At 53.8% G+C, this 16,158-nt stretch overlaps 2 protein-coding genes across 5 annotated transcripts; one reads left to right on the top strand and one right to left on the bottom strand.

Annotated features, from left to right (window-relative positions):
* The first annotated feature begins 37 nt into the window (after positions 1–37).
* On the top strand, positions 38–14,771 carry TRAF3IP3 (TRAF3 interacting protein 3). Of its 4 annotated transcripts, XM_080569442.1 has the most exons (17): positions 38–522; positions 680–813; positions 2,853–3,167; positions 4,252–4,366; positions 4,824–4,875; positions 5,088–5,112; positions 5,467–5,496; positions 5,721–5,816; positions 9,347–9,418; positions 9,686–9,826; positions 10,405–10,542; positions 10,713–10,848; positions 11,449–11,532; positions 11,612–11,671; positions 12,200–12,348; positions 13,459–13,734; positions 13,926–14,771. In XM_080569442.1, the coding sequence occupies exons 3-17, from the start codon at positions 2,901–2,903 to the stop codon at positions 14,007–14,009; spliced, it is 1,725 nt and encodes a 574-aa protein (XP_080425568.1). In that variant the 5' UTR covers positions 38–522; positions 680–813; positions 2,853–2,900; the 3' UTR covers positions 14,010–14,771. The 4 variants fall into 4 exon arrangements, with proteins under 4 accessions (XP_080425568.1, XP_080425571.1, XP_080425569.1 ...); XM_080569445.1 differs by lacking the exon at positions 680–813 and having other exon boundaries at positions 13,621–13,734; XM_080569443.1 differs by lacking the exon at positions 680–813.
* On the bottom strand, positions 14,731–15,943 carry LOC308183419 (UPF0739 protein C1orf74 homolog). The gene has a single exon (XM_080569467.1). It carries the CDS (start codon positions 15,868–15,870, stop codon positions 15,052–15,054), a length of 819 nt encoding a protein of 272 aa, XP_080425593.1. The 5' UTR covers positions 15,871–15,943; the 3' UTR covers positions 14,731–15,051.
* Between the last annotated feature and the right edge of the window lie 215 nt (positions 15,944–16,158).

Genomic DNA, 16,158 nt, shown 5'->3' with positions numbered 1-16,158 from the left:
CTTCTCTAAAGACCTTAATGAATTTCTGCCATTTGTGACCTCTCCTCGGCTGCTGAAATACACTTTTTTTTTCCCTTCCAATCTGCAAGAGGCCTTCAAATAATAGCATTACCGCACTTGGCTAAGTCTGGATTTCTTTACCCCAAAGCAGCCCGGAGAGATTCGGTCAGCCGGTGCCACAGGCAGCTCCTCGGACCAGCGCTCAGCCTCCAAGTGTCAGAGAGCGATAAAGGGAGATGGCTCGAGAGATAGCCGCTGGCTCTGCGCGGAGGGAAGCCGCAGCCTTTGGCACCCCAAGATAACCCGGTCCCCCCGTGCCGGGCGTGCGCACCCCCGGCCTCCCCGCCCGCCAGCAGGACAGGAACCGGGGCTGCGGCTTCAACGTTTCCTGTTTGACAGAAAGAAAAAGGGCGAGGGAGCTGCACCGTGAAGTCGCTGGCACCACGATGACAGTGGCAGTGCATTTGCACCCCACAGCCCCGCGCTCGCCCCGCTGCTCCGCGGTGGCCGAGTAGGAGCCGGGTAAGTGCCCGCGGCACCGGGCTGCCGGCGCTGCCCTGCTCAGCGCCGCGCACCTTTTTTCCACTTTTTTCACCCCGCTCGCAGCCTACATGATTGACACGGGGAGGCTGTAACATGAACCGGCAAGAAACAATTTTTTTGTTTGTTTCCCTTGAAGCAAGAAACGTTAACAACTTGGAAAGCAAAGATAGAGGACACGTTTGTTAATTAGAGAGGGTGATTTGGGGTAACAGAAGAAGGAAATAAAGTATTAGCTTGTCAAGAAGGCCTCAACAGTTTGCTCAGCTTGGGGTGAGTAATGGACCGTGCATTTCTTTAAGCTTTACCTTGCTTTAAAGCCCATTTTGAGTTAACCGAGGCTCTGTGAAAGCCGTCGGTGGGATGGCCGGGCGGGCTGGGAGCGGGGCCGCGCTGCTTCCCACCGAAGGAGCCGGATGGCCAAGGCCTGGGTGCACCATACAATTAGGCCACTTCTGAAATTACGAAAACCGAATCAAAAAAAACCACTTTTATCATGTCCTGAAGAGGTCGGAGCAGGTTTGTCTGCAGATACGTGTTTTGTCCCAAGCTGTGCAGCTTGCTGGGCGTTCAGGCAGCGTGCTGCGGGGTGCAGGTGGGTGCCCAGGGCAGCCTGGCGGGAAGCTGCTCGCCTGGCCCTGCCGTGCCCACCGGGCGAGGGGACGCAGGCGTGTGAGCACAGAGGGGAAAGGCCCAGCTGGGCACAGCAGGGTCATTACAGTACGGACACGAAAGCTGCATGGAGATAAGCTGCTTAGCCTCTCGTGGCCCCAGACCCCTTCAGCTCAAAGTGCATCGCAGTAAGAAACACCCAAACAGCGCAACACTGGTGGGACCCTTCAGTAAGCTTAAGCTAAAATTAGAGACGCTTCAGAAGCCATTTGAAGCTTCAAAGAGCGGAATATGCAAACAAATATGAATGCAAAGCTCAGCAAGCGCCGCCTCCTCTTTCAGAAGCGCTCGGCTGCAGGGCACCACGGCCCCACGCCCCGGCGGGCCGTGCGCTCGCGGCAGCGTGCTGCCAGCTGCGGGCTGCTGGAGCTTCCCGAGCCCCGAGCAGGATCGGCCCCGGCAGCACCGAGCGCAGGCCCCGCGGTGAGCAGTGGGTGCTAGCGACGTGCCTGTATGATGGCACATCCCAACAGCAAAAAGACCAAAGGAGCAGATCTTACTGCAGACTAAAAGGCATGGAAGTGTTACATCCGTAAATGGGTTTTTACTTGCTCACATTTTCCCCTCCCATTAGATGTAATGACTTCCTAATTGCTTGAGACAGAATGACACCAATGAATTTTCTTTTTTTTCCCTCCTTCCTACATTAACATGGCTTGCTAAACATGAGAACAAAACCCCACATGCAACATGGCCCCAGGCTGACTAGGGACAAGGACCAGAGCCCGGGGCCCTCCCAGCTGTGCTCCCAGAACGGCAAGCCCCTTCCCCACCGATCGGTGAGGGGCAGGAGGGGATGCGATGCTCGCTCGAGGGAGGAAGGACAGGCAGCTGCAGGCAGTTATCCCTCAGCTTTCTCTTTGACTGATGCAGAGGCAAAGGTCCAAATACAACCAAAGCCCTGTAAAAATGAAAGCATGGGTGTCTGGCAGCCATGCAAAGCTGGAGGACAGCAGCACCCGGCAGCTGGGCTTTTTGGGGAGCGGGGCACCCCAACCTGCAGGGCGCTGCCAGGTTCTGCACCCCAAAACACCCCCGGGCCCACAGCCGCTGGCTGCTCCTGGCCCCTCTGCGCACAGGAAGGCAGCCACCACTCAGAAACGCAACACCACTGCTCGAGGCGTGAATTACTCAATGGCGAGGCTATTTTTGGAGCTATTGAAAAAGTAGGGCAAAAGATAGGCACGCTTTAAAACTTTACTACAGAAACAGCAGCAGCTATTGTTCTTCCTGTGTTTCTATCATTTTCCTTCGATTGGCTAAAAAAAAAAGGTAACAGCACGCACACAAAAATTAGTCTGAACAACAGAGGGATTTTATTTTATCGGGAAAACAGTTCTCCCAGAGGAAGCTGTGGAAGCACTACTAGTTGGTAGTGAAGGCAACTTCATGAGCTTGAGCTCACTGTTTGCAATTCTGCTCCAAGCATCCCCTGGGTCAGCAGCCACCCCACTGAGGAGCAAAACCAGAGCGGGATGTTTTATGTTGTCAGCACATGCGAGCTCATTTTCCATGAACACCACTCTCGTCCACTGGACAAGAACTCCAGAATTAGTCTGTCTACAAATATGTCACATTTATTTAGCCTCAGAAATGCTTGTTTTTCACTCAAATCATGTCTTGCCCCTTGATTTTGGCAGGACGAAGTCCGCAGGGCTGTGGTGGTGGCCCGGCAGCGCAGCCCCAGCATGATCAGCCCTCCCGAGCGGGCCCGGCCACGGCGCGCGGGCGAGAGCTACGAGGAGAAGTGCGAGCGGCGGCACGAGACGCGCGAGGCCTTGCGGCGGCGGAGCCACCCGCCGAGCTGCCGCCGGCCCGGGCGGGCAGCGGAGGAGCTGCCGCAGAGCCCGAGGCAACGCGAGTTCCTCCGGAGGAGAAACCTGTCGAGCACCGCGGTGGGGGCTCCCGGGGGCCCCCGTGCACGAGGGGACCCCAGCCCGCCCGGCCTGCTGCAGGTAACACCAGCCCCACGGGCAGCTCCGTTCCTCCGGTGCCCGCTGCAGCACGGCGGCTGCTCGCCAACTGCAGCTGCATTGAGACCCAAGCCAAAGTGCAAAGTGAGAATGCACCCACAAAAACCTCGCGTTTCCTTAACGCTGCGGAGTCAGGCAAGGGTAAACAGTGATGCCTCCCTCCCAGTGCGTTCCTTTCCTGTTTTCCAAGCTAAACTTGAACCAGATGGAGTGTTACTGCCATTCCTCTAAATACAGCCCCACGTCCTAGCTGCCAGACTAGTTTTGCGCTTACATAAATTACTTTTCCCTCATGAAAACTGCACTCTGAACACCTGGCTTCCCCCAGCACCTTCTTTATCGGGAGCGAGGACACTCTGTGGTCCCACTGCCTGTCCAGTGCTGCCCAGCTAACGGCAACCCCGAGAGTCAGAATATTTACAGAAAGGTGCGATGCAAGACACCCCAGAGTCAAACAGATTCCCTTCTAAATTTGTATCCCATGCAAATATATGAATAATATATGAATAATTCCCCTGGCATGGTGCAAGTTCATCCCCGGGGCTTTGTGAACTTACGCGAGCAGAGACAGTGGAAGGCGAGGTGCCAGTGGGACACCAGGACACCCTCGAGCTTCCCTTGCAGCACGTGGGCACGGAGAGCAGTCACCTCCCGCTGCCACTTGGCTCAGGGGTTTAATCGCACACCAGGCCGCAGGAACTCAGGGCAGGCGTCCACACACACACAGCCCCTGTGCAGTTTCCGTCCAGGACTCACTGCCATGGGGAGCAGAGCTCTGCTCCATGGCAGCCAGGACCCAGCCCCTGCAGGTCCTCATCCTTTCCAAAAACATCAAGGCACTTCAGGGTTCCTTGTCCTGGTCCACCCAGCAGGCTTTCACCTGCTCCCCTACAGAGTTTTGGTGCTGCTGCAGCCAAACCAGCAGGTCCACATGGAAACAGCCCTGGTTTCTCAGCATCTCTTTGATGCTCTTCCCTGGCCACTGGAGGTACAAATCCTGACCCAGCCACAACTCCTAGCCCTCTGTTTCAGAGAGACCCTGACACAAGCCACCCTCTTGTTCCAGCGCCCGTGGAGCCACCCCGCATACCCCCCCGTGCTCTCCCCGCTCGGCCTCGGCAGCCCCCTCGACGTTTCGGCAGAAGCCACCCCTGGGCCACGCGTCTCCACAAACACCCAAGGTAGGTGAGGGATGCTCAGTGGTCGCAGGACAGGAGCTGAGTGCTTTCCTCCAGCCCCGCAGTCTCCACGGGGCCATTCGGCACCTCCTGCAGCCCCGCGGCTTTACCATCCCGGGCTGAGCATCCCCACCAGGCTGCAGGCGTTAGGAATATCTCCTCGTCAGCCGGCCCGCAGCTCAGTGAGCAGAGCTCCCCAGCAGGTGCTCTGTGCTCAGGGCTCCCTGCAGTTGCCCCCAGTTATCCTGGGGCATGCGGGCTAACTGCTGGCTGCAGAATTACACTTCTCTTTCCCCCTGAGCCCAGCAGCTCTCTGCTTCTTGTCCCTGCTGGGCTGGGCACTGGTTAAGCATCTACCTCCCCCGCCCAGACATTGTGCCCTTTTGGAGAGTCTAGAGAAGAGCTCCAGGGCCCCTCCATGGCAGGGTGTCGGGCACATCCTCTCGCTTTATTTTCACAGGAACTCAGACGCTCACAAGCACAGCGGTGAAAGACTCGAGCCAGCAGACAGAGTAAGCCGCATCCCCCCGCCTGCCCCGTGCTGCGGGCTCAGGCCCCACGAGGCCGCCTCGCAGGGCCCAGCCCGTGCCCCTTCCCTGCGTGCGCTCCGCGAGCATCCACGCGCTGCTCCGTCCGGGGGGAGAGGCTGGTGCCCGGGCTATGGGCTGCTTCAGAAGCCTGCCTCACCTTCACCTCACTTACGTGCTTTCTTTTTCTATTTCAGCTGTGGAACAGCGGTTTTAAATAAGGTAAGCAAAACACATGGATTATGACTAGACTTGAACTCCTGCAAAAGAGCACAATCTCTAAAATTTCTGACCAGAACACCAACTGGTGCTAAATTTCCATGGCTTCCTGAATAACGACACAGCTACTCCAGGCGCTGCATGGCAAAGATGCCATAAGGAACTGCAGAAAGCATTTCCGCTTCCCCGGAGGAAGAAGCCAACCCACCCCAGCAGGGTCCGGCCCTCCCTGTGCGCTCTGAAGCCCTCTGTTAACTGCACTTGATTTTGAAACGTTTGGATTTTGCAGCCAGTTCGTTAGATGTTTATGAACTGAAACAATCCCGTGGACTGAAACATTTCCCCTTTCCCTTCCAGGAAATCATACAGCTGTCCAGCTACCTGAAGGTAGGCACCACGCACCATAAGTGCTTCCCTGGAGAGCAGCAGCCCTCGAGCAAGTACAGCCATACGTTTATTTGTTATTAATCAAAGGGGTGCCACGTGCCCAGTGTTAATGCTGCCAAGAAAGCACACGGACAAGCTGCCGGACCCAGGGACACCCCCAGCCCCAAGGGCATGGGGCAGGAGCCAGGCATGGGGCTGCCTGACCCCGCTTCGCTTCCCCACAGGAGGCCCTGCACCGCGAGCTGCTGCTGAAGCAGAAGATGGTGATCCTGCAGGAGCTGCTCTCCACGCTGCTGCAAGCCTCCGAAAAATCCTGGCAGGTACCAGGCGGCTGCTGGGGCTGGGGAAGGCTTTGCCACGGCAGGGACCGGCTTGCCCATGCCAGCAAAAAACTCCACGTGCCTCCTTTTCCAAGTTCTAGCTCTGCTTGGCCTCAGTGCTTTACAGGTTGGAGATGCTGCGGGTCTGAAATGCAGCAACGTTGCGACCGGGAAGACGAGGCACTGTGCCAGATTGGAAGCAGCCGCTTGCTTTTCCTCCTTCCTTGCTCTCCCCTTCCTTTTCAGGGCAGGTTGAACACAAACTCAGAAAAAAGTTAGGGGGTTATGTTGCTTGATTTTTTCCCTTTCATCCCCCACAAAAAAATTGCAACAGCATTTACCTTGCTTTCAGATTAACAGAAGGTGTAAAACCCTTCTCTTCTGTAAAGTTCTGAGTTTTTTTAAGCACTTGTTTTTCCCACCTTTGCTCAAGTAAAAAGACAGTAGAAGTAGTTAAGTAGGGGGGGAAAAAAAAGAGTGAATCCAAGCAACCACCTTCCACCTTGTTTTTCTCCCAGTCAAGTCTTAAACATTTTGAACCAAATTTTCCTGGCCAAAATACAAATTTTAGCTGCTCCAAACTGGAGCACCTGCCCAGCCTGGGGTATGCTGCTGAACTGTGGCCATGCATCGAGCCCTTTCCCCACAGCTCAGTCAAAATCCTCCAGGCAGCACTGAGCTAGGGCTTCTTCTCCTCCTCATTGTGTCAGGAGGTAAGATGAAGGTGATGAATTTTAGGACTCATTTTATGGTGACCCGTGAAGTGCTTTAAGTAGTGTTATTAAATCAACTATTAATATACCGTTTGTTGTGCCATCAAAAAAAAAATGGTTTGAAGGTTCTGTTGGGGCAGAAAAGCAAACGATAGGATGAGATGCTGTAAAAAAAAATGTGTTAGATGTACTGTGGTTAGAAACTTCCGCCTTCGCTTGCTTCTTCAAATATAATGCGAGCAGGAAAAAACACTGACACACACTGCAGGAAGTAGCCATGAAACCTCAGATTAGAAACAGGTGGGTGCACTTTGCTTCTTGCTATCTCTGCTGCAGAAGGGAGGCTTTGCTGCTGCCTCTTGCCTTCAACCTTTCATCAAGGACTAAAAAGTAACTCACTGCTGGCTCCGCAGCCACCGGGGGAAAGCAGGGGCTGTGCTGGGAGGGGGCCAGAGGGGCAGGGGCTGCTCGGGAGGCGCGGACGGGTCCAGCAGCGCGAGCTGTGTCCGGGTGGGATGCCCCATGTGTGCTGCAGCAGCTTTTAAATCCTTCCCAATGAGCCAGCAGTAACTCTTGAAATGGCCACACAGTTGTTTTTGAGTTATTGTTCGTGTTCCTGGGTGTTTCTGGTTTGATGGAGCAAATGAATGCTGTGCAGGAGGATGGGAGCATCGTTACCCCGCAGGGATGGGTGCCCCATTCCTCCTCCCCGCGGTTTTACCTCCAGGCTGGAGCCTGTCCCACCACAGGTCCGGCACTCGGACCCCATCGGTTGTAGAACTTGCTTCATTGATTCAAAAACACTGCCAGGTGCAGGAAGCTAAGTCAGTCACCCCACGGTTATTATGAGCAGTTGCTTCTGAGCTGTTCTCTTCTTAAAGAAAATTATTCCTTTAAATCATTTGCTTCCCTTTCTGAGCTCTAAAGTTGAGCCTGGCTCTTGGAAATGCCTTAGAGCCATGCTGATTTTAAGCCCTTTGTCATATCCTGTGCATTACTGTGACTTTCTGGACCCATTTTACTAGCACAGGCATCAAGTTTGGGCAAAACGGAAGTCCTCCAGAAACAGCACTTAAAATTATCGCTTTAAACCAGCTATTTAAAATGGCTAACAGAAAGGAGTATCAGAGAAAATTCACCAGTCACAGGACAGCCAGACCACTGCAGCTGCTGGCTAAAAACAGTTTTAAAGATGTATATGGCACTTAGATGACAGCCACAGAGAAATGCAGAATAGTTTTCAAGCAAAGGTTTCGGAGCTGCCCAGTCTGGTAACTTCAGACTCGAGGGCTTTGGTGAATTCAAATCCAGCATTTGCAGAAGTGGCCACATTTTGAACACCAGCCCCAGTCCTCTCCTCTGACTGCGTTTTTGTCCTTGGGCTCTCATGCAAGGATCCTCAGGTGGTGTTCAAGACAGCATCAAGTGAGACACTGCAGAAGACAGGAAAAAAACAACCGCCCTCTGACAGCGGTAGCAATAAGGTTTTGTTATTGTGGGGTGGTTTGGGATGGTTTTTTCTGGGGGTAGTGGTGGTGCTTTAAACCAGCTCCTTTCATGTCCATAATCATCAGCACAAGGGCTTGCCCAAGATTAGCTCACACAACTTTTCTGGTCAGAGGCACGACTTCTCATGCCCTCCCACGCATGTGCACAAACCCACTCGCCCCTCGCCGACATGCTGTTCTGGCAACAGGCAGTTTGTTCCATTTAGGGAAATCTCAATACCGTATGTTCTTTCACCAGTTTGTAAGCTGTATCCTCATTAAAGGAGTTTGCCAGCACACTTCTGCTCCCAAGCATAGGAAGGGCCTGGTGCTCCACTGCCTGGTACTTTGCACAGTCATTTACATCTGTGCACAAGGGCTGTGAACCACCGCCACCCCCCTCCCCTGTGAACCTCTGCGGAGAGCAGAACGAAATGAACTGCAGAGCAAAGTTAGGCATAATATTCCGCATTTAAAAATGCTCTTCAAAATTCCACCTACTTTCTAAGGGGATATAGCCTTCAGGTTTTATTGTATTAACTGAACTGGGAAGCTTTATTCTTTGGGACTGTAAACTGACTTCTGTGCAAATCTGAACAGTGCTAAGACACCAGAGAGTCTGGTTTTGCTTGGGTCTGACAGCTCTTCCCGTAACATCAAGGAGTTGCTTATTCAGAGGCTTGACTTCAAACAGCAGCAAGCAGAGATGATACCGATGTTCTCAGTATCAGTGGTGGAAAAACAGCCTACGTGAACCCTTTGCTAGAAATTTTATCTGAATTTGCATGCAGTCTGGTTACACAAAACCTAAGTAAAAAGTCTGACTAACACTGAGAGGAGATGATAATAGGGAAAATGAATCACCACTGCTGCCATCCGTCCCCCTGCCCAGCTGCTCGATGTCACAACGCAGACCCGGGCCGTTTCCCAACGGCAGCAGCAGGAGCAGAGCCGGAACCCGCCGGGCTGCAGGCGCCGAGCGGCACGGGCAGGAGCAGGGAGCACGGCCTGCAGGACAGACAGCAGCCGTGTGTCCCACAGCCCCATCCTGCCTGGCTGAAATCGCCTCCTCTTAGCTTCTCCTACTGCAGGCGCCCACACTCTGCTTCCACAGGGTTTTCCAATGCGTAAAGGTTTTGCTTCCCCCGTAACCCACCTATTCTGGGATTGCGAAGGATTATTTGAACTCAGAGCACTGAAAAGATTTTGACCAAATTTAGCCACAATATAGAAGAAAAGGGGGAAAGAGAACAAACAAGCTAACAAAAACATCAGAGGCATATTGTATAACTTGTGATTTACACACGCTGGGCCAATTGTTTTTCCCCAGGGTCAGCTGAATGAAGACAAACTGAAGTGCAAACTAAGGGCCCTTGAAAATCAGCTGCAGGCCTGCACCCAGGTAATGCCTGATTCTCTGAGAAACAAACACGGTTGAAGAAAGGCATGAAAATGAAATACTGAATCATGTAATTAGGTCGGGTCTCAGTTTCCAGAGCAATCTGATTAGATATGGATCTGAAAAGTATTTCTCCTCTTTGCTGAAGCAATGTTTCACAGTAAATTAACAGTAGCGCTTACACACTGCGGATTTGCTAACATTCAGGCTTAGCAAGATCAGGAATATGCCAGATAAGACCCTTTGAGCACTTCTGTTCCTCCATTAAAGAGTTACTCAAAGGAGTGCGTGAAGAAGATCCTGATAGAGATGGAGGACCAGAAGCAGACCTACGAGCAGAAGGCAAAGGAGGCGCTTCAGAAGATGCTCGAGGACAAACTCCAAGCAGAGCAACAGCTGCAAAACTCCCAGGTAAGAGACGTGTTTTACACCTGATTGTTTTTTAAGTTACTGAGCAAGGTCAGTTTAGTGCCAACCAGTGTTCACATAAGCCCCACATCAGGTTATTAAGAACAGCACATCTGGAGACACACCGCTGCGCGGCAGTTGGAAGTGTGTTCCCTTCCCTGCACCGCTCCTCACCCCATCCCCTCCCCATGCCCACCGAGCCACAAGCCACACGCAGCATCCAGCACGTGAGGTCTCTGGAGATGCTTTCTCTGGTGTGACTTAACATCAAAACAGCTTTTCCCCAGGAGGCATCCTGCGGGTCAAAGCAAACTGCTGGCGAGTATTTTCGGGACGCTAACCAAAGCGTGTCCCAAATCCTACCGGCCTTCCCCATCCCCACAGAGGCTCAGAGCCGCAGGTGCTGCCCAGCAGTGAGCCTGCAGCAGCCACCCCTGCAGCAAACCCCTCTGCCCACCCAAGAGCATCAGATCCATGCCAGGTTACGCCAGGTTGGAGCAGCGTGAGGCTGGCCTCCCACTGGCCTCCCGCGGCACAGTCCCACGGGCAGCAGGTCCACGTGCAGTCCCCGCTTCCCCCAGAGATGCCTGGAGGTGACGAGGGAGGACCTGGCCCTCTGGAAGGTGCACTACACCACGCTCAAAGCCGAGTGGACCCAGATGACCAAGACGCAGAGCGAGCTCGAGAGCAACCTCCACGTTCTGCAAAGCAAACTGCAAGTACGTCAGCTCCCCTGCGGGAACGGCACCATCGCCCACTGAGCCCGCTTTTTCCACCTAATTTAAAAAAAAAAAAAAAAAACACTTTGGTGGAGCACAATTACTCCATCCTCCTCAATTCGGGTGCCCCCCCACGTGCCCCCGCTGACACCAGGCTCCTCTCGCCCCAGCACACGGCGGCGCAGAACGAGCAGCTCCAGCAGGCCCTGGACCGCCTGCAGCAGGAACACGCCGAGCTCCAGCAGCACGCGAGCGCCTTGCAGGAGGACAACCAGCTCCAAGCTGAGCACATCAGCACCATCGAAGGTACCGCGCAGGGGGACGGGGCCGCTCAGAGGGCAGCTATAAAGCAAATACTCATAAAGGCCTGATCCTGACAGCCAAGCACACCCAGAACAATCTTCCTCTGAATGCACTGCACATCTCAGCTTGCAGAGAGCCTCTGGTTTCCAAAAGAGCTCCTAGAGTAGTTTCCAACCAGATTAGAGGTGTTTCAGGAAAGCCAAGTGACTTCCCAAGAAGAAACAGTGGAATGGGAAACCTAGAAAGTCAAAGATCAGTAAATGTTTTGCATGGCTATTTTAAAACAGAATTAACGAACACTAGATGGGTGGCAGTTCAGCTTTCATAATAGTCTCACTCAAACAGGTTTAAAGTACATTCAATTAATTTATTCATGATTTAAGATACACTAGAAGAAGCTACCAAAACTGCAAGTGCAATTAATAGCTAAAAATTACATTCCTTCAGAGATTAAATTTCAGTGCACCCAACAATAGCCACTCCACTTTACGCATTTGGAGAAAGGGAAATCTGCCATACTTGCATAAAAATACACGGAGATTTGTATCAACCTTGATTTTCTTATTGTTATTATTTCAGGTTTTCTTACTGTTATTATTTCAGGTAAACTGCAAAAAGAACAAAATCAGAAGCTAACATTACAAAGCCAGAAGCTATCCTTGGAGGCAACGATCAGCCACTTGCACAGTAAGTAACACAAAGAAGCACAGCACAAAAGACCTGCGTTGGTGCTGCGGCCAGTGACGGTGACTTTTTGTGTTCTCAGACTTGATGCAGAACCAGACCAACGAGCGGCAAATGCAGGAAGCGATGGTGCAAAGGAAAGGTCAGCAAACTTTCTAACTCCCATCTAGCACTCCTCTAGCTGGACATGGGAATGTTAAAAGTGACTCTAGGAGAAGTCTTTATTTGTTTAGAATAAAGGATTATTTTAAAACTGTGTGAAATTAGTTATATTTTGTTAGTTAACTTTAAAATTCAAGTGTATTTATGATGGCAAGCACTTAAAAAAATAAAGGGATTTCATTGCAAATTCTACTTCAGTGGCTATACTTTTTTAAAAATATATAGATTTATAGATAGATTCCAGTTTGTAACTGCAATTACTGTTGTACTTGAAGCAATAAAAGGCATTTTAACTCTCCCTCCCTTCCATTTCTGGCAACTACTAGGAAATACTCCTCTAAAGATTATTAACTTGCATCTGCAGGAGAGGCAAGCCTATGATAACTAACTCAGCTCCTCTCTGTGCATAGCACGCAAATATTATCTTTAAACTGTGCTGAGTATACAAGATACAAAACGAACTGAGAGCCAGGACCTGTTTCTCATCAGAAGCCTGACTGTTTTCTAGATCAGGTTTTCACCACGCAGAGCCCACCTCTCACTCCTGCCAAGGAAACACAAAATGCTCTGTTAAAGCACCCTGAGGAGGAGGCAGAAGAAAGCCTGAAGGCTGAGATACAGAAAAGGACATCCCAGCTTACAGCAAAGGAGAACGAGGTGAGGAAGCACTGAGTCACGGCTGGGATGGAGTCACCCTGCTAGGGACTGAGCTCCCAGGAGCGAGCAGGAAAACAACCCATTAAAGCTGCTGAAGGCAGCCGGAGCTCCAGACTGCTCCTGGTACTTGCTCCAAGGATTACCTTTGCTGAATTTTTCTTTTGATACCAGCCTCAGCTAAAGCCCACAGCACGTGTGCACAAGGCGGGGGCACCGAGCGGCTTTGTGAGCAAGGCCACTGCTTCAGCAGCTCCGGCTGAGCCTCTGCAGGTGAACCCAGTTCAGGGAGAGAAATAGGGAAAAGCCAAAGCCACGCTTTAAGAGCTGAAGCCTTGAGCACGAATGAACCAGAGGAAAAGAAAAGGTTCACAAATAACACGAAGGGTCTGCTAACACTAAAAAACCAAACAAACAAAATCAACAACATGAAACTTGACCACAAAAAACTCAGTTTCCTGACCTCTTGCAGGTTCTCTTCCATATTAAGGACTACTTCAGGACACAAAACCAGCAGCACTAACTGCGCCCTCTACCCGCCACCAACAGTCCTCTATTTCTTACAGTACAATTTAGGTAATGGGGATTTACGAAAATAAGATTTGCAACATTGCATAGCAGACCTGAGAACGGCACAGGAAGAGGAGTTGTCCTACAGCCCGACCCCAGTGAGAGCACCAGCGGTAGCAGGCATCACCCTGCCGCAGCTGGGGACGGAGTTTGTAAAGTGCAACCCCAGCAATAGGGACCAGATGCGGGGACCAGCTGCAGGTGCTGGGGATGCAGGGCAGCCGGCACCCAGGAGGTGCCAGAGTCTTGCACCGTGTGGGTGTTTGGGACTGAGGGTGCTCTCCGGGATTTGGGGATGTGCAGCATGACTGAGGCACCTGCCCCATATGTCCCACTGCTCTCACAGAGCAAAATGAACCCCCTCCCATGATTTTATACCCCATTCTTCCTCCTGACCTACACATGCGTGGTCAGAAAAAAAATAGCTATTGCTGTTTTCTCCCATGAAAGATGACAGCGAAAGCAAACAGGTCACGGGACGGGAATAACCAGGGCATGGCCTGTGTCACCATGTAACACTGAAATCTGCTCTGTCCTGTGCAGGTATATGTGGGCACACAGGTGGCAGAAGTGAAAATCCCCCATCACCAGGCTGCCCGTGCGCAGGCGAAGAGCCACGGCTGCTGCGGGAGCCCTGCCGGTCTCGGTGTGCCCGGCCCCGCGGGGCTCGCTCCTGCTAACGCCCCCGCTAACGTCCCCTTGCAGTGCCAGGAGCTGCGCGCCGAGCTGGAGGCCCTGAGCGAGGAGTACCGCTCCTGCCTGACCAGGCTGCGCCAGTGCCGGGACGAGCTCAACCACGTCCAGAGCAAACCGGCGAAGGTGGGAGACGTTCCTCGCCCCAGCCCCGCAGCACGTGTTCCCAGAGCTTCCCTGTTGTTTGTTTCCACGTTTGTCTGGGACAATTCTCCCGTTTATTTGGGCTGTGTTTAAAGATGAATGACGTCTGTTAGGAACAATGAGAAGTTTCTTCTGCCCACCAACTTCCTGGTAACGCTTGCTTCTCTTTGCAGAGACAGCGTGGTAACTGGCTCCCTCTTCTGCTGGCAGTGATAGCAATGGCCATGGCTGCCTTCCTCGCAAACTACCGACCGTGAGGCACCTTCTCAACGACTTCTGTTCAGAACTGACTTCTGCTTCACCAGCGGCAACGGGCGATGCACCTTCTGCTGCTCTTGCACTTATCTGGTTCATATCCTGGGCTGGTCTCACTCCAGGCAAACTGACACGGCTCCAATAGACACAGGGAGATTGCCCCTTCCCTTCACTGCTTTGGTTATTCTTCTTCAGCTCAAGATTGCACTGCCCAGTTCCTGCCCTGAGGGACAAAACCACTCAAACTGACACTCAAACAGCTCATGGGGGGTGGGAGAGACAGGGCAGCAGGGACCCCTTGTCCCATGTGTTTGGGAACCATATATATATGTTTAGAGAAGTACTCAATTCCCTTCATTTTTTGTCTCTGTGCATGGGAAACACAGAACCCTGGACCATTTCTTAATGCTGTCTGACAAAGAACTGGTGCTCAGAGGGGCTTTCTATATCACCCCCATGAACCACCCATCCCAAGCAGCTTCCCCACCACCGGCCTGCCTGGCCCAAGTTCAGCCACCATTCCTCCAGCCTGCCAGCAGCCTGTCTCATGGCAGCATCCCCACAGCTGTGTCCACTTCCTTCATGGTCAGCGCCACATTAATTCAATGGACAGTGTTTTTCATCCCCTTTCGGAGCTGTACAGCCAGTTTTATGGCAGCACCCATCCCTTGTTCAAGTGCAGGCTCAGCTGAGGTGTGTGAGACCACATCATAGGAGTACTAAATACAGCATGGAGCCTTCAATAAACTTTTTTTTTTTTTAAATGTAGTGTTACCATTTTTTATTAATCTCCAGTTGTTTGCCACAAATAAATATACCCGACAGAGCACAGTCAGGATCCAGGCTGTGGAGCAGCTCTGGGTGCATTCACCCACATACTTGGGATGTGTGTGGACTTGCAGCAACTGGCCTGAGCAGTCGGGGCCCAAACTGCCACAGCACAGCCCCCAGGGCTTGGGGCCTCTCGAGAGCCTCTCGGTGAGTTTCTCACCTCGCTCCCTGAGGCACGTGAGGCATACAGTGGAAAGTCAGCATGTGTTTGTGTTATAAGGCCACCGCTGGAAGCGACACCACCTCGCTCGAAATGCAGAGGTCCACAAAGTCACTCTGTGCGCGGAAATTGTCCCTCAGGTCGTCGCACCAGGCGTCCAGCACCTCCCGCAACTCCTCACGGAGGCTCTCGGGGATGCTGAAGGAGTAAATCTGCACCGCGAGCCCGCCCTGGATCCGGGGGCAGCGAGCCCACACCGTGAACACCCTGAGCGGCGTCAGCGCCAGGCAGTTCTCGCCGCCCTCCTCCGCGGGGAAGTGGTAGGCGGCCGGGTAGCCCAGCAGCACCCCGAACACGGTGCAGAGGTTCCAGCCGGCGGGGACGACCTCGCTGCAGGAGACGGGGCCGGCGGCGGCCTCCTCGGCGGCCTCCAGGTGGGCCAGGAGGGCGGCGAGGTGGCCCCTGATGGCCTGGGCCTGGGCCGGCCCGCACAGAGCGGGGCCGCCCCTCGCCGCCGCCACGTCCACGAAGGGCCCGGGGCGGGAGCGGAGCGCGGCCTCCAGCCGCCGCCGGGCGCTGCCGGGGTGCAGCAGCAGCGCCGAGCCCCCGGCGCCCAGCAGGTGCAGGCGGCGCGGGGCCAGCCCGGCCTCCCGCAGCCGCGCCAGGTAGCGCCGGAGCTCGGCGGGGCCCGCGGCGCCGCAGTCGTACAGCAGCGCCGGCTTCAGCCCCGCCGCCACCGCCAGCACCTCCCCGGCCAGCTGCAGGGCTCGGGATGCCGGCAGCCGCCGCCGCCGCCGCCCGGTCCCGGCCCCCAGCGCCTCCCGCGCCGCCGCCACCAGCTGCGGGGCCGGCAGGGGCTCCAGGGGCTCCATCCCCCCGGAGCGGGCCGCGAGCGGCAGCCGCCGCCCGGCACCAGGCTTCCGGGCCGGCCCCCGGCTCCGGGGCGGAGCGGAGCGGCCTTCCCGGGGCGGAGCGGCCTAGGCCGGCGGCCCGGCCCCGTAAACACGGAAGAGGGCGCTGAGGGGGCGCATCATGCCGGCCTCTGGAGCTCAGCGCTCCCGCTGGACTTTGGAGGGGGACTTAAAACCCCCCCTTTACTCCAAATACATCCACATATATAAAATGCACGTATATAAAATATAAAGCACGGTGAAAGAAGC

This window comes from Anser brachyrhynchus (genome assembly GCF_964034855.1).
Source record: "Anser brachyrhynchus genome assembly, chromosome: 27".
Classification (NCBI taxonomy): domain Eukaryota; kingdom Metazoa; phylum Chordata; class Aves; order Anseriformes; family Anatidae; genus Anser; species Anser brachyrhynchus.
The sequence above is the reverse complement of the archived record's forward strand: the minus strand, read 5'-3'. Positions and strand labels throughout refer to the sequence as shown.

Coding starts and splice junctions, on each gene's coding strand:
- TRAF3IP3 (XM_080569443.1), top strand. CDS start 2,901: ATGATCAGCCCTCCCGAGCGGGCCCGGCCACGGCGCGCGGGCGAGAGC. Junction 4,876..5,087: donor GACTCGAGCCAGCAGACAGA/GTAAGCCGCATC, acceptor TTTCTATTTCAG/CTGTGGAACAGCGGTTTTAA. Junction 12,349..13,458: donor TTACAGCAAAGGAGAACGAG/GTGAGGAAGCAC, acceptor TGTCCTGTGCAG/GTATATGTGGGCACACAGGT.
- LOC308183419 (XM_080569467.1), bottom strand. CDS start 15,870: ATGGAGCCCCTGGAGCCCCTGCCGGCCCCGCAGCTGGTGGCGGCGGCG.